The sequence below is a fragment of the Acinonyx jubatus genome, chromosome A1 (genome assembly GCF_027475565.1).
Source record: "Acinonyx jubatus isolate Ajub_Pintada_27869175 chromosome A1, VMU_Ajub_asm_v1.0, whole genome shotgun sequence".
NCBI classification, from domain to species: Eukaryota; Metazoa; Chordata; class Mammalia; order Carnivora; family Felidae; genus Acinonyx; species Acinonyx jubatus.
The window spans coordinates 141587817-141613597 of NC_069380.1; the positions used below are offsets into that span (position 1 = coordinate 141587817).

At 36.6% G+C, this 25781-nt stretch overlaps 1 protein-coding gene across 3 annotated transcripts in view; it reads right to left on the bottom strand.

Moving 5' to 3' along the window:
* The window catches only part of HOMER1 (homer scaffold protein 1), a 135854-nt gene that overhangs the window by 84624 nt on the left and 25449 nt on the right, over positions 1-25781 (bottom strand). For all 3 annotated transcript variants that reach the window (XR_008299309.1, XM_053224308.1, XM_015069096.3), the window contains exon 2: positions 3769-3925. Coding sequence is in view for 2 of the 3 variants with exons in the window: in XM_053224308.1 (XP_053080283.1) it covers positions 3769-3925 (157 nt within the window). In the remaining variant the exon portion in view is untranslated. The remainder of the gene's footprint in view (positions 1-3768; positions 3926-25781) is intronic.

Sequence of the window (25781 nt, forward strand, 5' to 3'; positions counted from 1 at the left end):
TAAATTAGTATTTTGGTGTTATTAAATATTGATTTTGGTGAACACCATAATAAATTCCAACTATTACTGTATATCATATTAAGAGAAGTACCTTCTCACTGCCAGTACTATAAAAGTATATAATCAGTTAAGTTAGTGAGTTAATGCCCTCCAAAATTCAGATTACAAAGTGATTCCAGTAATAATAGAAATAAACATGTTACCAAATTCATAAGCAGTTTTTTGGTGAACTACCAAATGTAGAATGAAAATCAAGCATTTTCAGAACAAAGCAAAATCTATTGAACATGTGAACAGTACAAATATAAATACTTATGAGTATGCATGTATTGATGAAGTTATAATAAATGTATGACACCTGTCCTACTAAAGAAGACAGTAAGAGTAGCTGGCCCCTTGCTTTCTGTCACAAAAACAGATGTGTTATCTGTAGTTCTATGAGAGCCCTTACCCTTGATTAAGCATTTTTACCTGTGACAAAATTTAAATACTCATACTCAAACCTCCTTACCCTTCAGTTCAAAAGTTGCTTTTCCTAGTGTGTCATTTTAGATTCTGTAAAATGTGGCTAACAAAGTACTCTAAATTGCAGGTAGTCATGAAATGAAAAGACTCAACGGAAAAGGATATATTAACAAATGGTTAATGACAAAATATAACAAAAGGTAAGGAATCTGGTTATGGAATCATTTGGTTATGCAACTTTTTTTTGCCAAGTACCTATTAAATGCCAAGCACAATTCTAGAGGGTTGAAATGCAACACTGAACGGTAATGTAACTGTGGATTACATTCTAAACCAAGAACAGTCAGTCAATTAACATATACGTAAGTAACTGACTAATGTAATTTCAGAGTGTTATGTGCTGCGAAGCCTGTAAGACCAGCATCTGATAGAGAGAGGGAGTCTAGAAGGCAAGGACTGGTAGGTACTAGGTTAGATTTGGCGGTCCTTGAGTGTTCCCGGAGGAGGGTGCTTGTGAGCTCAGATCTAAGTGTTTTCAAGGAGAGAAGGGCATTTTACATGGGATCTCAGTAACTCTCAAAAAGTGAGGTAGCAATAGGTTTTATAAGAAAACCTGTAAGAAAACATGTAAGAAAAATGACCCATTTGCTGTAGGTCACAGACCTTCACTTTCAGCTCTTTCAAATGAACTTCTTGATGCTTTTAAGGTTAAGAGTCCCATTTTAATCCCCATTTTGAACCTTTCCTTGCCTCCACTTGTCTTGGGGATTACTTCCTTAGGGATTCTTTAATCACTGAAGAAAAACTTTAAAATGAAAGACGATCCCACACTTAAAAAACATTATTCATAGTATGCTTGGGTGGATCAGTTAAGTGTCCAACTCTGTTTTGGCTCAGGTCATGATCTCATGGTTCATGGGTTTGAGCCCTACATCAGGCTCTGTGCTGACAGCAGGGAGCCTCCTTGGGATTTTCTCCCTCCCCCCACTCTCTCTCTCTGCTCCATCCTGCCCCCCCAAAAAACTTAAAAAAATTATTCATTAGAATTCTTTGAATAGAATGGTTTGAATTTTTTGAAGATGAATCCACTTAAAAGGAAAATCTTAATTCTTTAAAATAAATTTTCTCTCAATCCCAGAGTTCCCATCCTTTCAAGGAAAACAGGTAGAAAAGCTGTGTCATTACAGATCATGTAGTGCCCTTATCTTGGCCCTCGGCCATGCTGATGTCTCTGCAGCATGATTAGAAAGCCTTTAAGCAAACTTTACATGCACAGTAAGGGCATTAAATGAGAACAAAGGGACATTTTCTAATCAGGGGCACCTAAGGGCTTTCCAACTCATCACGCAGTGCAGAAATAGAAGTGGGGCGGGGAGGAGAAAACACTCAGCCACAAGTAAGCCACTCTGCTTACACTATTGCTTACCAAAAACAACTCTGGCTGCAGGGAACTGCAGTAGTTACCAGCATCAGTTTTAAAAAAGTTAACTAGAAAATGGAACATGTGATAGAAATCATAACTGCTACAGAGGGTAGATTTTGTTAAAATAAATAAAAACTTGTTCACAAGAGCTATTTAAGAGTGTAATGTTTACAAGCTGCAAAGTATACTCAAGAATGGAGGCCAGAAGCAATAGTTCCTATCGCCTCAGAAGGAAGGACACATAAGAGTTACTTAATCACACGGGACATGGGAATACTTCAGTTGAACTTTATTCTATTTAAGTCTCCCATCTGATAAAACTCCATCTTATCTGTGGTTTGGGCCAAAAGGGAAATACAGATTATAGAGAACTGAAAGTTCCAGTCAGGGGAAAGAAAGAAATTAATATTCTAGTGGCTGAGATCACAACAATTAATACCTGTTGATGTCACTAAATAGTTACAAAATATGACAAACTTATTCTTCATTAAAGAAGTTTTATAGAAATCAACTATTAGTATTTCTCAAGTCCTTTAAATCCTCCAAGTAAAAATGAAAGAGAATCAATTATTCTAATAAATACGTACTAGTCACTTAAGTAGAAGATAAGGGGCAAATAGCCCCTGGGGTTCTGTAATCTAGTTAAGGAGATAAGCAGTGAGCACAAGAGAAAATGAACTGAAAGTTGAGCATTAAATTATCTTTTGTTTCCCCAAACCACTAGGCAATACCTAATAGCCTAAAAATATTAATAACGATAACAAGAGCAGTGTTTGTATAGTGGTTACTATACACCCTTTACGTGTTTTTGCATAAATTACTTAATCTTCACATGAATCCCATGGTGTAATGATGTAGGTGTTTTTATTAGTTCCTTTTTACAGATGAGAAAATTAAGGTGTGAAGACATGAACTATCTTGCTCAATCTAGGTCACATGGCTAGGAAGCAGTAGAGCAAAAATTCAAACCAGGGAGTCTAGGTCTAGAGTGTGTGCTTAGACCCTGGGCTGACCTGCTAAAATTTCTGCAAGTTCAAAGGCCTCATGGCTTTAAAAAAAACGTGAAGGAGAAGAATGAAACCCTTGTCCTTCTATACACATTTTATCCAGAATCTGATGTTTGGTATTTCTTATTCAAAATTCATTGATAAAAAATGGAATTTTCCCCCCTTTGAAAGGCATACTATCTATAAGACAATGATCAAAGTGCTATGCAGGTATTAACTCACTTAATCCTTACTAAGAATAATGAGGCTCAGAGAAGTAATTTGCCAGAAGTCAAAAACTTAGTAGATGGCAGAGCTAAGATATGAACCCAGGCAGTCCATGCTCTTAAACATTATACTATTTGCCTCTCCTAAAAATAAAAACTTAGGTCTTGTCCACATGCTTCCCTTCAGAGTAAGGGATGTCAGCTTTAATGCTGACACTGACCAGACTTCATACCATTTAGGGACTTAGAATTACTGAATAATCTACAAAAGTGTATCTGAAAAGAATTCTAGCTCCTCACTAGACTGTAAGCTCCAACAGTGTAGAAACTGTCCATTCTGTTTACCAGTATATTCCTAGCAACTAGCATAGTGCCTGACATGTAATAGATATGCAATGAATATATAATATATCGAATAAACTAACCTAAAATTTGTAGAATATTTTGGAATGTAACTCAATATAAATAAGGTGGTCAATCCAAGTAATTTAGAAGATAAAAAGACAAAAAGTGTTGCTAAAAATGATCAATTTTGGCTTTTTGAAGTTTTTAAAACTCAAAAGGAAATACTGTATCTTAATAAAGATGAAAATTCCCCAAATAAAACAGAAGATGCTCTACTATAAAAAGCAAAAGAGCAAGATCATTTAAAGAGAATATAACTTACCTTTGAGCCATCTAAACTGATTATCCTATACACATTTCTTGTGCTGTCATAGAAATAAGACACAGTAACTGCATGCTTGCTGGTGGGTACCCAGTTCTTCTTTGTGTTTGGGTCAATCTGGAAGACGTGAGCTCGAGTGCTGAAGATGGGTTGTTCCCTATCAGGCAGAAAATAAAATGACAGATTGAAAGCAGTCATTTTATTGCACTGGACAACAGAACATGAAATCTGTGAGGATGACTCCACTTACCCCAAAACTCCCACATCCCCCAAGACGATAGAAACATTGTTCCATATTTGAATACTGTAAGTATTCAATCATAAGCTTCTTTAAAACAATTATAGTCCATTCTCATTATGTGACGAATCTGTCTACTCACTAAAATGTATTTGTAACTCCAAAATCAGTACTTGAGGTACCTTCTTAGTCTTTTGTAGTGGAAAGATGCAATCGCCTGACATGCATGCTTCCATCTGAGGTTGATCAAGGCAACACTCTGCCTTATTTCAGCTCCCATACTATAAACAAGTGTCCTTTTTGTGATCTATTTGGCACCATGCATTTCATAATACTGTGCTTTTTGTTGGTGTTTTCACTGTGTAAAACAGCTCCCAAGCATAGTGCTGAAGCACGGTCTATTCTTGGATGCAAGAAGGCTGTGATGTGTCTTACGGAGAGAACGTTATAAGCTATGCTCAGGCATGAATTATAGTGCTGTTGGCCATGAGTTCAATGGTAATGAATCAATTGTCTATATTAAATGAGGGGTCTTTAAATACAAACACACATAAAACAAGCTTATGTATTGACTGGTTGATGAAAATGTGATCGGAGGCTTGTAGGAACCTAACTCTCTGTATCCCCTAGAAGCAATCTTTGAGTATTTGATAATTCAGTGTTCGTGATGCCTGTATAGAACAGAACTACTCTAAATAATGAGAACAGATTATATTCTATTAAAATACAAGAACTTTATATAAGCACTAGGTTAAAAATGTTCACCTATTTAAAACTAGATTAATCCAGTAACAGGTAATAAACTTACTGAGAAAAGTTGACCTCTACTATATTAAAAAGTATACAGAAAACAAGGTAGCTCACAACCATAGTATCTTTTACTGAGTAGGGCCTTAAACAGATTTTAAAAATAATTTCAAGAACCCAAACTATTAAAAAATGTGTATCCAAAATATCATTAGCTTATTTTACAGTCTGGAAAACAAGCATGTGATGATATATATGCAACAGAAGCATGAGAATGCAACATTTTCCAAGTTCTGAGTAGAAGTTCTTCTGGAAACAGCCTTTACCAGGCTTTTTTGCTTTGAGCCCAAATAAAGTTCATTTCTTTCAATTACACAACATCTTCCTTTCCTAAAGCTACATAAGGTCCTAAAGAGAATTTTAACCAGTAAAGAAAGGAGAGTATGGAAGAGAAGAAGTTAGAAAACAGGCAAGCCAAGTCTGGCCCATGGCAAGACGACTCTTCAGGTAACAGTAATAGGCTGGGTGTCACATATGTCTATAATCTTCTTCAGCCCTTGGAGAGCAAGTATGAAAGGGAGGCCCCTTCCCTGTAGGTAACCTGGCTCCACCCAGCTTTATTTCTGGAAACCTCCATAACAACTTTTCTTATTCTAAGAATCTGTTGTGAAGCAACTGATACATTTTATGCCACTCCCTAAAAACTGAAGCAGAGAGTCATCACTTCTGGCTTAACTCATATTACATATAGATTCATTCAACAAATAATTATTCACAACCTCCCAAGGCATTGTGCCTGGATGAAGAACTCTTCTGAATTGGAGAAAGGTCTAGTTCATTCCCTCTTTCCCTATCTTTAATCCTTCAATTTTTCAGTGAGGCTACACTTGGGTTATCTTCCAAAAAGCCCTACAAACCTTGAGGCTTTTTTTTCTCTTCACCTTTTAATTAAAGTTCAAGGTGTAGTGCAGTTGGTCAGCCTGACTGTAACTAACTAGTTCCAATCCACAGGAAAACCCAAACACACAAATGTATTTATTTAGGGCATGGAGGGAAGGGAAGTAGGAACTCTAGGGTTATCTAACAACTTCTCCCCCATTTGACAAGCAGTAAATTTCTAAATAGTGCAGGGTGTTGCAATATATGTATTTTATAAGAAACAAAAATAGTTAAGACAATGATATTGCCTTTACACATCTTATATGACCAATCAACAAATCCCTATCAGCGGAAATCTAGTGTTTTGAGTCTTATAAATACTTTCCACATTTTAATTCACATAATTATATTAATCTGCACAATTAATCCATAAATTCAATTCCCTTGTGAATAAAAATCTTTAAACTAGCTGTTTTACAAGTGTGCCTTATGAATTTGAGTATCAACCAAGTACACTGCTTTTCTTCAATTCTCTTCTGAATAGGTGACTTCTTAAAATTACAGTTCAAGATTTCTGGTCAAAATCTTGTCAAACTCTAGATTGAAAATATTAGGAAAATAATTTCACTGCTGACACAGGGAACAGAGTTCCTAGAAGTAACAAGGAAGTTACTACATCTATCAAGGCATACTAATAAATAGTTCACACCTTTACTGAATATCTACAAGCCAAAAACAGATAAAGATGGTCCCTGCCCCTGAAAATGATGAGGGAGGACAGATGTCAAAAAAATAAAATACTCTTCACCATGACAGATTCTTTGGAAATAAGTGACCAAGAGCTACCATGGAGAATGTGATGTCTTAGAATTTGAAACAAAGTATGGTAACAGTGGGAAGAGGCAATAGTACACAGGTAGGTGTATCAAGAACCTTAGTGAGTGTGAGTGCCTTTGAAGACTGAGGCTAAAGAGAGAAGCCAATTCATGTGGGTCCCCTCTGGAAACTACTCAGAGATTGTAAATAGAGAACAGCTCTACATTTTAGAAAGACACATTTGGCAGTACTGAAGGGGTGGATGGGAAGGAAACAAGACTGAACACAGGAAGGCTAGTCAGACTCTTACGAGAAAAACTCAAGTATTAGAAATTAAGACGAATGGGGTGCGTGGGTGGCTTAGTCGGCTGAGCATCCGACTTCAGCTCAGGTCATGAAGTCATGGTTCGTGGGTTCAAACCCCGTTTGAACAGGCTCTGCGCTGACGGCTTGGAGCCTGGAGCCTGCTTCAGATTCTGTGTCTCCCTCACTCTCTTTGCCCCTCCCCTGTTTGTGCTCTCTTTCTCTCAAAAACAAATAAATAAAACCTGGAAGGAAGGAAGGAAGGAAGGAAGGAAGGAAGGAAGGAAGGAAGGAAGGAAGGGGAATGGAAGTTAGGGAATGGAATGAAGATTGAGGAGGGATTAAAGGTAAATTTAGAAAACAGAATCAGTAAAATTAAGCAACAGATTGGTTGCAGAGCAGTGTTTCTCAAACAGGGGTGATTTGTCCCAATTGGGACCTTTCACAATTTCTGGAGACATTTTTGGTTGTCACAACTGAGGAAGACTGCTATTGGCACCTAGGTGGTAGAAGCCAGGGGCATCGGTAATCATCTACAATGGACTGAACAGCCCCCTACAAGAAAGAACCAGACCAAAATGTCAATAGTGCCACTAGCCATGTTGGGAAACAGAAACTGAAGTCTGGGTTTGAGGAACAATGATGTGGGAGAGTATGAGTGAAGTTTTGACCATGTTCACATGTGTATAAGGGTTTGCATATAAAACTGTCAGAATGGAAACTTAAAAATATTAGTTTGGAGCACAGTAGAGAAAACCACAGAGGAGAAAAAAGTTGGGGGAGTCATCAAGAGATCGTATCACACTAGTCTGTTTAAGATCCATTTCAATAACACTAAGCATGTGGATGAATTTCATTCTAGAGAAAAGCTTAGAAGCAGCTGAGAAAAGCCATACCTGAAATCTTAAAGCTCTTAATTTTTAAAAGGATCCGTAAAGCATTTGAAACTAACTGGCCCAAGTGTCCAAGTGTTAAAGTTAATACTTTAAGTAAACTGGATGGCATTCATCAATAAAGGTTAGACACACTACTTCCTTTAGAGCAATTCACAAAAATACTAACTGCATCAGATACAAATAGTTCCCAAAATACGTTCTATGGAACAACAGTCTTAGAAATGAGTGTTCCGTGTTTAAATAAATTCTGCAAACACTGTTCTGTCCCATTCTGAAATACTTACAATGTACATCAGTGTATTAAACGTTCTAAAACATCCTGCAGTAAAGAAACCCATTTAGGCCTGAGTAACCCAGCATGTGGCAAAATTATCTGGCCCCAAAATTCTTTTCCATGTAACACGTTAACATGTCATAGGACTTATATTTATAACCAAAATATGAAAATCAAAAGATAAATTTTGAGGTAAAAGTATCTCACTGTAAGCTGCTCTGGATATTCTGCCATTTTTACTGACATTACTGTCAGTAGAAAAGATATATAAAAAATACAATACAAAATGGAAGCTTTATTTAGTAACGACTAGAGTATTATTTCTTAAATGACATTGAAAGGAACTCTTCTAAGGAATTAATCTGTCAATTTTAAAGCAAATAGAATTTGGCATGAAATGCTTTAAACTGCCTTAGAGGAATACAATTGAACCAGATACACACACCACACCCATACACACTTTAAAACTAGAAAATCATCTACTTTGGCATTTCTTCAATCAATTATCAGGACAACGAGTAGTTCAAACGACCTATTATAAGAAAAGCTTACTGGAATATTTTCCAGTTGGTTCATAAAATAATTCTATGAAGCTGGTACAAGAACAATTCTGAAGTTCTTCATCTTGGGCTAAAATGCAGTAAAAGTACTACATGCAGTGATCAACTCCAAAACTTAATATGGATGTGAAAAACCGGAAGAATGGAAGTACAAGATGACCTGAGAAAAATGTGGTAAAATCAGAGTTTTGTTTTAAAAACAAGGTTTACTTAAACACATTAGAATTGACATAAAGAATGAGTATATTTAACTCTTATCTCTGTAATAAGAAAAAAAACAACAATGAAAACTGAAGCAAAAAAAAAGACTACTTGCCAAGAAATATATGAACTCTAGATCTAGAAAAAAAAGGAAAAAGTTAACTTTCATCATCTGGATAGCTTTGATTTAGAAACGTTCAATGATAATGCTTTTTAAAAATTATTACTGAAATCTGTATTTTTGCAAACATTATGTGATTATGCAATAAATTTATGTTTCAAGGAAGTGCAAAGGTATGGGTCCAATACTAACAACCAAGCTCAAGGGAAGAAAAAGAAATTATACACTCCCTAGTCTTCTTTTAAAATTTTAGTTTTAATGTTTATTTGTTATTGAGAGAGAGACAGAGCATGAGCAGAGGAGGGCAGAGAAAGAGAGGGAGACACAATCTGAAGCAGGCTCCAGGCTCCAAGCTATCAGCACAGAGCCTAATACGGGGCTGGAACTCACAGACCGTGAGATCATGACCTGAGCCAAAGTCAGACGCTTAATCCACTGAGCCACCCAGGCACCCCTCCCTAGTCTTCTTTTAAGGTTTGCTTTACAAATACTCTTTTTCATATATGTAAATATAATTAAATATTGTAGCAAAGGGGATATGAAGAAGGTTATGGTTTCAAATAATTCCCCGACTTTCTAATTAAGTTTTCAGAAGAAAGCAGCCTGGTAGAAGTTTAAGAAACCCCAAGGTTAATCATAGTTTCCACTGAGAGTTTGACACTGTTATAAAGACGGTTGGCTGGCTATCCACCAACTATTCTTCAGCACTCCCTCCTAACATCTCCCTGGCATTTTGTTCTGGTGCTCCAACCTTCCTTCACATGACTGTGAGCTTCACTAGAATAATCAAGGCAATTCCAGTCTTCTTACCAGAAGTCCATTTAGGAATGGACCTCTGAAGCAATTCAGGTCAATGAGATAAGCAAGGAATGTTTGCTGGAAGCTTCTGGGTACAGTCACAAAGAGATTCACACATAACAAGAGGTGTTCTCTTAAATAACACTGTGTATGCAGTGACATCGGACCTAAAGGAGTCATTTTAATGCTATGAGGCCACTAACCTGAGAACAAAGCCAACATTGTTTGCTAAGAATAGCAGATGGAAAGACAAAGAATCTGCTTCCTTGAGTTGTCACTGAATCAGTGAATTAGCCTCCAGGCTTATGTGGTAAAAATAAGTTTCCTAATTGTTTCAAGCAAGTTATTTTCACTTTAAAAATTACACAAATGAGGGGCGCCTGGGTGGCTTAGTTGGTTAAGCATCCAACTTTGGCTCAGGTCATGATCTCATGGTTCATGGGATCAAGCCCCATGTCCAGGGAGCCTGCTTCGGATTCTGTGTCTTCTTCTAACTCTCCCTCTTCACAACTTGTGCTCTTTCTCTGTGTCTCAAAAATAAATAAATGTTAAAAAAAAAAAATTACATAAATGATAATTGAAGAGGTTTACATGAAATAAACCCTACAATGAAGTGCCCCTCAATAAAATGTGACTGATGGTCTTCCAGAACTCCTGGCTAGCTATACACTGGTCATTCATCAACTTTATAACACAACCCCACAGCATATCCAATTAGATTTGGGTGGGGGGTGGGGGGGGGTCATTTAAAATTCTAGAGGTAATCAATAAAAAAATTCCTAAGACTAACTGCACTCAGGCGGGAGGAAGAAATGTGACAATGGCAAAAGTTCACTATCAACTGACTTTCTACTTTAAGAATTTAATACCCAAAGCTTTTAAGAAATAGCAGTATAACACATATTAGAGATAGGGAGAAAACCACCAAGAGAAATAACAACTGGATGTTTTAAAAGCAGTTGACTCTAGTGATGCAGCTAGATGAAGGGGAAACTAGTGATTGTCTTTACAAAACTTCAAGTGTTACTTAATTTTTTAACTTTTTTTAACCAAAAAGACTTTTTTAAAGCGGCATTGTGGAAGAATCTAGATACACATCAAAATTAACACCAAGAAAAGAATGTTTTAGGGACCACTTATGAAGACTGCCAGAGAACCAAAGAATAAGTGACAAATTTTAATAGCTTGGAACTCAATGGACTCAACAGTACATGCTATGAAGGTATTTCTATTATTCATTAAGAGGAATAGAGAGAAAGTGGAGAGAAGCAGAAATCCAAACATGCCTAAATCCAAGACTGAAGGGATGTCTACTTCTTGGTGAGGTGAAAATACTCTCCTTCGTTAGAAGTAAAAACACACTAAGATAAAAACATTCTATGTCAGCTCAGTTTTTGGAATTTGAGAAGCTGGATAATACTTGTTAAGGCCAAAACGACATGAGCAAGGATCAGACAGGGAGTGAACAGACACCAATGATCACTGAATTTAGATGTAATACCTGAAGAACTTAGCTTCAGTGCCACTTGGGGGTGGCACAGAATGTCTTCAGACAAGTCAGAGCTCAAGCACCTCAATTTCCTCCAAAGAATTATCTTGCACAAGTAATAATATAAATTGTAATCCCACTGGGATTATCGGGGAACTGGTTTAACTCCGTCTCCCCATACATCCACACGAGAAAAATCTTGACTACAATACCTGCCCTGATGCTGCTCAAATATTGTAACTGCAGATTGCCAATTATGTACTTCTATTGCCATGTTATGTGTTTAACAGCTGACTGCATATACATTTAGAATGTTATCCTTTGAAAAATACAAGCTTCTTTTGAGGGAAGCAGAGATTATTCTAATGGCTACCCAACACACAGTTGTACTACAAGAACTCCATCTAGTGATGGACCAAAAACATAGCAGGCATATGTTTTTTAAAACTTCCAAGTTACTATTTAGCCAACACAAAACTGTAAAGTGACATTGTTATACCACAAGTATGCAGATTCAAAATGTGACGCCAACAACTACAAAACATTTTTTCTGGAAGAATTTCTTAGAACTGTTTGATGTTTAAAAATAGAGTTCCTTGGTCTTGTAATTGGTTAAATGACCCTTTGAATGAAAGATTTTTTTAGAAAATCATCGTTTGCATCACAATTGAGCGTCAGAAACTTTCATGACATCAAATAAATTAAAATTTTCCATTTGGAATTTAAGATTATTAAATTACAAAATTATAGTTAGTAAAAATACTATTTCTTTATATACCATCCCTCATTTTAAGAGTGGTTTTCATCAATCTTAGTCCTTTCATTAGGCCACAGCACTAGTTATTAAAAGAGATTATAGTACTTATTTACCTTGGGCACTTTAATCATTAGCCACTTTTAAAACATCAAGAGGTATAACAAAATTCATAGTAAAGAAAAGCAATCCCACTCAATGTATACTTTTTAGCAAATGATAATTATCAATTGATTCAATGCTCAAAGAACCTGACTTGCTAATTATTTTTATTTTTAAAAAATTTTAAGTAATTTTTTAAAGTTTATTTTTGAGAGAGAGCGAGCAAGTAAGCAGAGGAAGGTCAGAGAGAGAGGGAGAGAGCGAGGATCCCAAGCTGATGTCTGTCAGCACCGAGCCCGATGTCGGGCTAGAACTCACGAACCATGAGATCATGAACGGAGCCGAAATCCAGAGTCAGATGCTTAACCAACTGAGCCACCCAGGTGCCCCTTGACATGCTATTTATTAAATAACCACCAAGTGACATCATCCCTGCCCCTCTTCTCCATTTTATTATTTTTTATTAAAAAAAATTTTTTTTTCTTAACATTTATTAATTACTGACAGAGAGAGAGCATGAGCATGGGAGGGGCAGAGGGAGGAGGAGACACAGAATCTGAAGGAGGCTCCAGGTTCTGAGCTGTCAGCACAGAGCCCGATGCGGGGCTCGAACTCACAAACCACGAGATAATGACCAGAGCCAAAGTTGGACGCTCAACCAACTGAGCCACCCATGCGCTCCCCTCTTCTCCATTTTTTTTTTCAACGTTTTTTATTTATTTTTGGGACAGAGAGAGACAGAGGATGAACGGGGGAGGGGCAGAGAGAGAGGGAGACACAGAATCGGAAGCAGGCTCCACGCTCTGAGCCATCAGCCCAGAGCCGACGCGGGGCTCGAACTCACGAACCGCGAGATCGTGACCTGGCTGAAGTCGGACGCTTAACCGACTGCGCCACCCAGGCGCCCCTACCTCTTCTCCATTTTAAACCATATCCATTTCAGATAAAATCCTGGATGTATAAAAATAAAGAGGTATTCCTGATAACTCATTATATTTAAAATTAGTATTGTCTCTCTCTCAAAAATAAATGAAAAAAATTTTAATCTCTGTCTCTCAAAAATAAATAAATGAAAAAAAAATTTTTTTAAACGCGGGGTGCCTGGGTCGCTCAGTTGGTTAAGCATCCAAATTCGGCTCAGGTCATGATCTCACAGTTTGTGAGTTCGAGCCCTGGGTCGGGCTCTGTGCTGACAGCTCAGAGCCTGGAGCCTCCTTTGGATTCTGTCTCCTTCTCTCTCTGCCCCTCCCCACTTGCACTCTGTCTCTCAAAAATAAATAAAATTTTAAATTAGTATTGTTATTTCCAACTCTATTAGACTTTAAATATCCTTTACCCAGATGATTTCCACTAAATAAAGCTACATAGTGAAAACTAAAAATATACAAAAGGGAAATCAAAGGAAAAAAGCCTCTTATTAATGAAAATTTAATTCGTGTTAAAATAGGTGGTGCATTCCAAAAAAATCTAAAAAAATTTTCTAGTAGACATCCAATTCCTAAAACCTTTAAGAGTAAAATGTAAAAATATTATTTAAAAAAAATTTTTAATGTTTATTTTTGAGAGAGAGACACAGCACAAGCGGGGGAGGGACAGAGAGAAGGGGGGACAGAATTTGAAGCAGGCTCCAGGCTCTGAGCTGTCAGCACAGAGCCTAAAGCAGGGCTCAAACCCATGACTGCAAGATCATGTCCTGAAGTTAGATGCTTAACTGACTGAGCCACCCAGGCGCCCAGAAGATTATATAAGTTCTAATACCAATAATATTTGAAGGAACAGCAATACTCTTAGGTACTTTTCCTGTACACCTACTACAAACTAACCAAGTAGATACTCAATCCATGTAGTATCTGAAGAAGTAACTATTCTAAGAAATAAATCCAGGACTGAAGAGAAAGAATTGAAGGTACTGTGGCAAAATGTTAATGTTTGCCATATTTGAATAGCAGTTGCATGAATGTTACATTATTCCCTGTATTATTCTGAATATTTTAAATAGCTCACAACAAACAATAAAACTTCACACCACTTCTCTTAGAATTTTTATTGACACTGTGAAATCTGAATAATCAGCTATGTTTTATAGATATGTAGATCATTTATTTTTAACTGTGACGCAAAAGTCTATGGTATAATTAGAGCTTCACTGTCCAATACAGTACTACTAGCCACATGACTACTGAATATTTGAAATACGGCTTATGCAATTGATGAATTCATTTAGATTTTGATACCCAAGTCACTTAAACACATTTAAGCATATACGGGACAACCTGGGTATGTGAATCTACTATTTCAACTGTACATTTGATGAAATTTAAATTGAGTTCAAGTATTTCTGATTTTACCCTCCAAAATGAGAGGTGCTCTAAGTACAAAATACATAAGGGATTGCAAAAACTTAGTAAGTAAAAGTATGTAAAATATTCCAATGATTCTTATATTAATCACATATTAAAAAGATATTATTTTGGATATATTGTGCCAAAATGTGTTAAAACCAATTTTACCTTTTTAAAACATTAACAATAAATTTAAAATTATACAAGATGCTCACACTGTATTTCAAGTAGAAAATACTGGACTATTTTATGTAGCCATTTCCTTACTGACAGACATAGAAGTTCCATTTTTTACACTATTACAAACAATGCCCCTGTATGTTTACTTGTGCACACATGCAAGAAGATATACTAGAAAAATTCCTGATCATAAGGTATGCACCAAAGCATATTTCCAATTTGCTCTTCACAGCACATGTACCAATTTATATTCTTTTATAAAAAAAGGTTTATTATTTATTTTGAGACACAAGAGAGAGAGAATCAAGCAGGGGAGGTGGGGGGTGGGAGAGAGATGAGAGAGAGAGAGAGAGAGAGAGAGAGAGAGAGAGAGAGAGAGAGAGGAAGGGAGAGGGAGGGGATCCCAAGCAGGCTCCATGCTGTCCGTGCAGAGCCTGACGTGGGGCTCGATCTCATGAACAATGAGATCAGGACCTGAGCTGAAATCCAGAGTCAGATGCTTAACCAACTGAGCCACCCAGACGCCCCTGAGTTTATATTCTTAATAGTCTTAGATAATTTCCTCCCAACACTTGGTAATGTCCAAGTAACATCTTTAATTTGTGCCAACTTGATGGGCATGAAATGGTATTTCAATGTTGCTTTAATCTGCATAACACTGATTACTAGTGAGGCTTAGGAGATCTTCATATACTTCTGACCCATTTGAGTCCAGTAGATTTCTATACTTATTCCTGAGCTTGTTTAAAACCTTATTTTAGCTTCAGAGAGTGAAAGAGACCAGAATCCAAAATTCAGCACTCAAACCATATGCAGGGCAACATTTCATAATTCTAACATATATAAACCTAATTGAGGTCAACACCCACTAAAGTACAGAAAAACCAAGTTGCTTTTTTCCCCTAAATCTAAGGACATCTAATGTTTGAAAATCAATACAGTATAGATATAGCACATAAATTCTGCTCTTTTCCAAAGGCAAATTATAGTTTTAGTTTTTATATACCACATTGTTCCTGACATTCTTCAAAATTTTTCCTTTGTGGAGGGGTGACTACAGGAGTAATAAATGTGTACTAGTCAAACTTTTAGAGTTTTTTAAAATTTTCCTGGCTTATCAAAACAAACAAACAAACAAACAAACAAACAAATCCAGGAGCTCCTGAGTAATTCAGTTAAGCGTCTGGCCCTTGATTCCGGCTTAGGTCATCATATCACAGTTCTCACAGTGCATGAATTCAAGCCCCGAATGGAGCTCTGTGCCGTCAGAGGCTGGTAGGGATTCGCTCTCTCTCCCTCTCTCTCTGCCCCCCATCTCAAAAAAGAAAGAAATAAACTTTAAAAAAAAATTTAAACCTAACCTTTAATGCTAAACTATAAGTCAAAAGTCATAGTGTGATTTTATTGTGAAAAAGGTTAAACTCAGGGGTGTTTCTCGAATATTAAACACTATCACCACTTCTACACAATTTCCATTCCAACTTTCCTTAGACTTGAAAGAATCACTTCTATCTAATGGAGTTTTCTCAGTCACAGGTAATAACTACATCTGGCTAACTCCTTTCTGAGTGGTCTTCAAGTATGTTAGCTATATGTAAGTCTACCAGCGAACACCATCTGGTATTTTATGTACGGTAGCCACACATTCTCAGTTTCTCAGATTATCCAACTTTAATATACTTATTTTTTCTATTGAAAAAGGGCTGCATTAACTATAATTAAATGTGATTTATGATGCCCACTGTTGTCAGCTTCTCAGGAAACAAAGATTATAGACAAAAATTTTTGTCAGATGCTGTGCCCCAATTTGGGGTTTTGCAAATACAATCTCTATAATGACATAGGGTTTTTGCTCAAATGCATTAGATCTATTTCAAAACAGTGGTGTTAAAATAATTCAGTCATTACAGCATTATGGAGTCCCAAATTCTGACTGTGAATCCCAAACTTTCTGACTGTGAATGTATTTATTTATTTATTTACTTATTTATTTATTTTTTTATTAAGTCTCCCATGGTACTTTTTTTTTTTAATTTTTTTTTTCAACATTTATTTATTTTTGGGACAGAGAGAGACAGAGCATGAACGGGGGAGGGGCAGAGAGAGAGGGAGACACACAGAATCGGAAACAGGCTCCAGGCTCTGAGCCATCAGCCCAGAGCCCGACGCGGGGCTCGAACTCACGGACCGCGAGATCGTGACCTGGCTGAAGTCGGACGCTTAACCGACTGCGCCACCCAGGCGCCCCTGTGAATGTATTTATTTTTTTTCACTGATGATAAATTTAATATACGTATACAATAAGCTATGTTGTGGGGATGTCTATGGCCTTTTTAGCCTTTCTGAAAGTGAATTTTAGCAGAGAGGTACATGACGTAATCACTATTGATAAAAAGGGCACCAGATACAGTACTCTACAGCTTATAGCACTGTTTTTTTTACACATTGTGGCAACCCAGAGGGTCATGGTCAACTTAATGGTTAACAATGGGCATTATAAAAAGTGAATGACAATGTAAAATATCAGAGGACATCTTACTTGTCAGCAGTGTACATATTTATTATCCATGAAACTTTGGGCTACATATTTATTTATGCTTGCTGCAATGTAAGCTACTTTTTTTTTTCTTACTGTGAATCATAGTCAAAAAGTTTAAAAATCTAGGCATTACAAAATGCTTTCATTTAATGTTCATGAAAACCATGTGAAGCAGGCACACAATACCCACTTCATGGTACAGAAGCATAGGTCCTAGGTGACTCACCCAAAGTCACACAGCTAGCAAATGATATGAATAAGCATTTTTAAAATGCAAATGAAAATAAAATTCAGTCTCACTAGAAATTAAAGAACTGAAAATTAGAACCACAAGTTATTTTTTCACCTGTCAAAACAGGAAACCTTTTTTTCAATGAAAAAACTCAATGTTAGTGAGAGTTTAAGGAAACCTGACACTTTCAAAAGCAGCAGGTGGGAGTACAAATCAGTTAAAGTCTTTTTGAAAAACACTTTGACAACGTATATCAAAAGCCTTTAAATTTTTGTGCGTATCCTTTGACACATCGATTCCGTTCTAGGAATTTACCTTAAGGAAATAATCAGGGGAATATGCAGAGATTTAGCTGTGTTGTATCACCACATAATCTACAATATCTATTTAGCTGGTTGTATCACTACATAATCTACCATAACCAAAAGATGTAAATTCAAATGTTCAGTAATGTAAGACCAAACAAATTACAGTAAAGCCATATAGTGGAATCCTATATCGCTATTAAAAACAAAGTAGTAGAATATTCAATGACATAAGATGTCCAAAATAGTCAATGAAAACAGTTTATAAAATAGTGAATACAGTATGTTTTGTTTAAAATATACCTATATGCATAGAAAAAATATATGGAGGTCATTTAGTACTTATAGTCAGTCTTTGTCCTGCCTCTCCTTCTCTCAACACAGAAACCAGAGTTGTCCTTCTAAAAACCCAAGCTAGCATTAAAAAACTATGGAGAAGAAAAAGGGTGGAAGGGTGAGGATAAAGCAAGAAAGGCAAAATGTGGAAGGCTACTCAAGTGGGTGTGATGATGGTGGTTCAGGAGAGTTAACACCTAAATTAGGTGGGTCATTCCTCAAAACCCTCCAGTGGTTTACCAACTTAGTCACAGTAAAACTAAAGTCCTTACAACAGTCTAAAGGCCTTCTACCAGTGTTTCTCAACCGTGGTTGTGTTAGAAACCCTCAGCCTGCAAGGCGATTGTCCTGTGTAGCCAGGAGGAAGAACCACCAGGATACCCACCCTCCAACCTCATCTGCCATGTGGTATCTTTTACTCCAGCCACACTGGCCCTCCTGGTGTTTCTCAAACATGCCAAGCACTGCCTACCACAGGGCCTTTGCATGAAGTACTCTTTGCCCTCAGATCTGTCTAGCATTTTCCTTTGCTTCCTCCAGCTGTTAGCTCAAATGTTACCTTCTCAGTGAGGCTGGTCCTGATTGCTCTCTGTAAAAACTGCAACTCCTTCCTCTTCTTTACCAGGATTCCCCAATCCCCTTGTTTTAACTTCTCCCCCTGGTGTTTATTGCCATGTGACATACAATGTATTTTCTTATTTACTGTCGCTCTCCTAAAATGTTATCTCCTCAAGGGCAAGAATTAAGTCTTTTTAAATTATTGCTATGACCCCAAGCAACTCAAATACCTGGCACACATTAGTCACATTATGAATGAATGAATGAATGAATGAATATATATTAAGAAATATAGAGTTCTAGGTGGTAGAATTTATAAGTGACTGTTTTTAACTCAGTTTTTCAGGGGGTAAACATATGCTATATTTGTAATAAAATTTTAAACAAACAACCATCATGCAATATATTTGTTTTAAAAAACACAACTAGTAAAAAAATTAAATTTAATTTAACAAATAAAAAATAAAAAACAATTAGAATGTTACCTTGGTGATTACACAGATAAAGATATGTGTAAGAATTCAATGAATTGTAGATTTATGCACCTGACAGAATATATGTCTTAAATTTAAAAAAAAAGGTAAATGACAATTAAAAATATTATAGTCCTATTGATAATGGATTCATCTCTTGCCCATAGACAACCACTATAAATCAGACACAAATCCCCATTGATCCAAGTTTTTCCATCAATGAGGTCCACTTAAAGTTCTATTATGATGTTTAAAAATACCTATAATTATCCTGCACAGCAAGTAAAAAATATAACTGTATCACTGTGTGAATCAGGAAGCTTGTCCTACAAACTCTCACAATACATCAACTCTAAGAAAGCCAATCATCTCAATCGGAAAAGTTCCCTAACTGGTTCTTCCAGCTAACACAGCATAGAAGATCATGACAGTTTAACTAACAAAATACAAATATTAGCTGAACCAAGTGATAAATACAAAAAGTACCAATTCTACTAAAGCCTTCGTGTTTGGCAGACATTCCACAATATTTAAATGGGTAGTATCAGGAATCTAATTAAGGTTGCCTAACACAACTTTTTGGTGACCACTGAGATCAGTTCTCTTCGGTTCTTCTATAAAAGGCATATTCTGATGTACTGACAAAGCACTAATACCTACTTTTAAAATCTCTTCCACTCAAAAACAGCCTCTCACCATGTGAGAAAAAGCTTAGGAGACGCAAACTCTCTTTTGAGACATTTCAGAAAAACAAGTTAGCCTTGCTTATCAAGAAAAAAAGAGAGCAGTGGAATTAACAAGGAGAGTACTACTAACAGCAGCTTGAGCACAGCATGTCTCCTACAACAATCTGTATCATGGTAATGAAAATCGTATCAGAAATAAATACGGTGAGACTAAGGAAAAGAATGAAAAGTTTGTATGAATTTATAAGCTAAGCCATAACACAAAATAGATACCTTCCTATCCTTAAGTATCCTAAATCATTCACTCTCTCATATTATTATGGTACTTTGGCAGATATCTAGTATTTGCTTAAGGAACCGGTTAACTATTCTAAACTAAGAATAAACCGCTCCCACCTCCCCACTAGTAATACATTCAGAAGGCAAATTTCTGCTTATCTTAATTCCTTTGAAGAAAGCCTTCATTGAATTAAGATATCAGGCTCCCCGTTGAATTTTTTAATAGATTGATAAAAGAAACTTCCATTGAATCCCCATGTTATTCAGTATCCCATGTGACAGTGCTAGGGAAAAACTCGTCTGCTTGCTGTTATATCCAAATAAGACTATAACCTAATACACCTCTCACTCATTTGCCAAGAAACTCAGCTATGCTATTTTTCCCTCAGTAATGTAATCTCGGGTGTCTGCTATATCTACTCATCTGCTTTTCAACAACTGTTTTCAACTGTACTGCTTTACTTTGTTCTTGATCTTACAAATTATTGGAAATTCTATGTAGAAACCGAAAGCTTACACATCTAACATAATAAAAACTGAATAGCTTAAACAGTAGCTTTTGAATTTGAAAAAAACACAGTGCCCAAAAAAAGTTGACAGTTTTTAACCTTTTGCCCTTGGAATGTGATACCTCGACCATTTCCCTTTTATAAATTAATGAGCACACAAATGAACAACTTCACTCATTTATGCTAATGGAGGAAAGCCATAGATTGGATAATTCCAACTGAGAAATTCAAATATGCCAGTCCTAGGCCTGAAAACAAAAACCTCAACTTATAAATTGGTGCGTGGTAAATTCTTTGGTTATAATTAACATTTGTGAAGACTTACCCTATGGTCAGACACTGTTGAAAGCACTGCCCCTGTGTTACTTAATCCTCTCAGCCTTTATGAGGTAGCTACTATTACCCCTCTTTTGAAGGTGAGGATCCTAAGGCACAGAGAGGGTACATACATAATTTGCTCATTAAGATGACACACAGTAGAGACGGCATGCAAACATAACCTGGCTCTAGAGCGCACAACTTCATCCTAGGCTGTGTCCATGGATGGGAAAAAAATTCTTTAGTCATGTAGACCAGACTTTATGCTATAACCAAACATTTGCCTGGCTCTCTCCTGTAATTTTGCTGACTGAAGTGGGATAGTATGCCATACAACTATGGTTACTGTGTGTGGTAAGCACCGTTAAGAGTACTTCAGTGTTTTCATCGGATGTATATACATGCACTGAAAGCAATTTGTAATCTAACACTTTATTGGAAGGATAGTATGGTTTGGGAGAATCCAAAAACTTATTTTTAGTCATGCCAATTGTCATAGTTCTTGAGCTGTTCTTCTGCAAGGAAGACAAAACTCTCTGATCTGTATTTTGATACAATGATTCCACCTCTTTAACAAAATTCCATAAGAATACTGGTGAGGATGTTAGCCTGTGTGAAGTGAAAGCATTGGTCTTTGAGACTAGATGTTATTAATTTCAAATTACTTCACATCTGCTTCACACACTGGCTAGATTTAATCATACATGGCATTTCTGAAAAGTATCACAAGATAGGAAGAATATGTATATTCTGTTAACATACCTGCACATGTGCAAATATACTTTCTACTTTCTCTTTTTCCCAATCTTGATTTAGTTTCTTTTTAGTAAAAGCATCTAAGAATTTAATACTTCCAGTATTTATTTCATTGAATACTTCACCTCTGATAAAAGAGTTTTTCCAGGAAAATGTTTCCTTTCGGTTTTTTAAATGTAACTCGCTAGGGGTGCGTGGGTAGCTCAGTCAGTTAAACATCCAACTTCGACTCAGGTCATGATCTCCCAGTCTGTGAGTTGGGAGCCCTGCATTGGGCTTTGTGCTGACAGCTCAGAGCCTGGAGCCTGCTTCAGATTCTGAGTCTCCGTCTCCCTCTGCCCCTCCCCCCACTCTCTCTCTCTCAAAAATAAAAATAAACATTAAAAAAAATTTTTTTAAATATAACTCCCTAGCTAGTTGTACTCGTGGGGAAGTTGTGTATATGTTCTATAAAAGCTATCTGAACCATGAGAGAATTTACACACAATCAGAAAGGCTAAATTTCATAAAAACAAGTTTTGTAAAATGGGTTCCATGAACTACTTTTGAAAGTACTTATTAATTCTCTGAAAATAATGGGACTCTTAAGACCGTGTTTTTCTTATAAATCATCACAACTAAATATTTGTGGAGATAGGTGGAAAAACATACTTTACCATGTGAAATTGAAAACAGTCTACAGAAAAGGGGAAGTTAACAGGAGATCTCAGTAAACTGGCAGACTTTTAAATATAAGACTGCATAAAAACACTCTAACATACAAAAAGTAAGATTTATTGACATCTCCTTTAAATGTGGAAGGATGAATGCCCCCGATGATACATAGGTCCTAAAACCTAAACATGCAAATGTTACCTTATTTGGCAAAGGTACTTTGAGGCTATGATTAAGTTAAAGCTCCTCAGATGGGAGAGACTGTTCTGGATTAGATGGGTATACCCTAAACGTAATCTCAAATCCTTATAAGAAAGTGGCAGAGGGAGATTTAGCTACAAAAGAAGGTTATGTCACAAAGGGAAAAGAGGGAGAGGTTGGAAGATGTGTACAGTGCTGGCTTTGGAGATGGAAGAGGCCATCAACCGCGAATGCAAGGAATATAACTCTAGAAGCTGGAAAAGGCAAGGAAGCCATTCTCTCCAGAGGCTCCTGAAGGACTGCAGCCCTGCTCACATCTTGATTTCACCTCCAGTGAAACTGATTTTGGATTTCTGACATCTAGAACTTTAAGGGAATAAATATGTGTTGTTTTAAACCAAGAACTTTTTTTGGTACAGCAAACATAAGAAACTAATACAACAGTAGATGACATAGTAGTCCCCACCTTATGTGCAAGATGTGTTTCAAGACCTGCAGTGGATGCCTGAAACCACAGGTAGTACCAAACCCTACCTATTCTGTGTTTTTCCCTATACATTTATACTTATGATAGAGTTAAACTTATAAATTGGGCACAGTAAAAATAACAGTAACTAATAGAATATACTGTAATAAAAGTTATGTGGTCTCTCGATCTGAAAATATTTTTGTTTATTTAAAAAATTTTTAAATGTTTATTTATTTTTGAGAGAGAAAAACACAGAGACAGAATGCGAGGGGGAGAAGGGCAGAGAGACACAGAGACACAAAATCGGAAGCAGGCTCCAGGCTCTGAGCTGCCAGCACAGAGCCCAATGTGGGGCCTGAACCCACGAACTGTAAGATAACAACCTGAGCCAAAGTTGGATGCTTAACCAACTGAGCCACCCAGGCACCCCTCAAAATATCTTATTAGACTGTACTCACCCTTTCTGTGATGACGTGAGATGATAAAATGCCTATGTAATGCCAAGTGAGAAGAATGATGCAGGTACTGTGACGCAGTGGTAGGCTACTATTGACCTTCTGACAAGAGATCAGAAGGAAGATCATCTGCTTCAGAACTGCAGGTAACTAAAACTATTGAAAGTGAAACCATGGATAAGGGAGGGGACTATGGCACAAATCCTCATCCAGTTAAAATCTACCAATTTTCTACCATTTATAGGATTAGTTTATTCTAAATTCTATTAAAAGTAAGTTTCTAATCATATTTCTCAAGTAATATGTTTACTCAGTAGGGGAAGAATTCCTGAAAACAGCATAAAATCTTAATAGAAGCAATTCTGAATATCTTAAAGCACTTTTAGGCAATTTGTTTACCAACTGGGTATCCTCAACTGCAGTGTAATTTGATAAAAATTAAAGCTCAGGAATAAAAAATGATTGCTATGGGAAAAGTTACAGTAATTGTTCAAGAATAACAAGTGTAGTTGAGTAGTGACTCTATTTTTCTCCCCATTTCACTAAACATCAAATCAACACGTGATTCGGAAGTAGCACTGTTGCAAAAATGAAACAGTTGAAGGATGGGGAAAGGTGAAGAAACCAACATTTTGTTAAATTTCTACTACATGTAAATGCCTTATATATATGCATATATATATATATATATATATATTCTCATTTCCTTATCAAAATAACATTAAGAGATAAAAGGAATTAAAAAAAAAACTTACTAAAGGAGGAGGGATTTAACTAATTGGCCACAGGTCACAACTAGTATCAATGTTTTTTTCTTTTGATGTTTATTTTATTTTTGAGAGAGAGAGAGAAGGGGGGGGCATGAAAAGGAGGGAGCAGAGAGGGAGAAAAGGACATAGGATGCAAAATGGAATGGGCTCCACGCTGACAGCAGCGAGCCTGAAGTGGGGCTCAAGCTTACAACTTTGAGATCACATCCAGAGCCGAAGTCTGACACTCAACTGACTGAGCAATCCAGGCACCCCAGTATTTCTGACATTGAATAGCATGACTAAATCCAAAGCCCATGACTTTCACTATTCCCAAACAAGAGAATAGTGTCTGTCAATGAAAACTAGACTTAAATTTCCTTTTTCTTTACTTCTGAGTAACTCAGTAACCAACTCAAAATTTCCTAGCTTACAAATTTTTATGTCAGGCTAACAAAATACATTCTATTTCCTCACTTCCTTAAGACAAGCATTGTAACTATACAAGTTATTATCTACACATAAATATTATAAAATAGCCTACCTCTTTCATTAGATCCTTTTACAAGAATATCTTATTTTATTTTTAATTTTTTTTTAAGTTTATTTATTTGAGAGAGAGAGAGATAGCACAAGTTGGGAGGGGCAGAGAGAGAGGGAGAGAAAGAATTCCAAGCAGGCTCTGCACTACCAGCGCAGAGCATGACATAGGGCTTGGGCCCACAAACCATGAGATCATGACCTGAACCGAAGTCGGATGCTTAACGAATGAGCCACTCAGGCGCCCCTACAAGAGTATTTTAAAACACAAAAATATTCAGCACTCAAACTACAAATCTAAATATATAACATTTAAAGAAGTAAAATACAATCAGCACAAAGAAATCAACAGAAACAGACCCATAAATGACACTGATAGGATAAGTAGACAATGACATTAAAACATTTATTGTAACTACAGTCCACAGGTTCAAGAAGGCAGAGGAAAGCACAACCATGTTAAGGAGAGTCTTGAAGATATATAAAAGCTTCAAATCAATTTTCTAGTGATGACTAATATGCTGGTTGTAATTAACAGCCAACTAGACTTTGCAGGAGGAAAAAAAAAAGTTAATGTGAAGATATAGAAATAGAAACTATCCAAAATAAAGCACAGAGGGAAAAAAAAATCACTAAAAAAAATTAAGTATTCATGTGATTAATGAAAACAATTCCGGGGCGCCTGGGTGGCTCAGTCAGTTGAGTCTCCAACTTCAGCTCAGGTCATGATCTCATGGCTCGTGAGTTCGAGCCCTGCATCAGCCTCTGTGCTGACAGCTCAGAGCCTGGAGCCTGTTTCAGATTCTTTGTCTCCATCTGTCTCCAGCAGCCCCTTCCCTGCTCATGCTCTGTCTCTGTCTCTTTCAGAAATAAACAAACATTAAAAAATTAAAAAAACAAAAAACAATTTGAAGAGGCCTAATACACATCTAACTGAAGTCCTCAAAGATGGGAGAGACGAAAAAAATACATGAAGAAATATGGTTGAAAAATTTCCAAATTTGATATCATAAAGCCACAGACCCAAAAAACTCAATAAATCAGAAGCACAAAGAGAAACGTGAAGACAATTATACCAAGGTATACCACAATTAAATTGCCTAAAACCGACAATGGAGAAAAAGTCTTAAGCAGTCTTAGGGTGGTGGGGCACATTACATAAACAGGAACAACGATAAGAATGACAGCAGACTTCTCATCAGAAGCAACTCAAGCCAGGAGACAGCAGAACAACATTTTACAAGTACAGCAAGG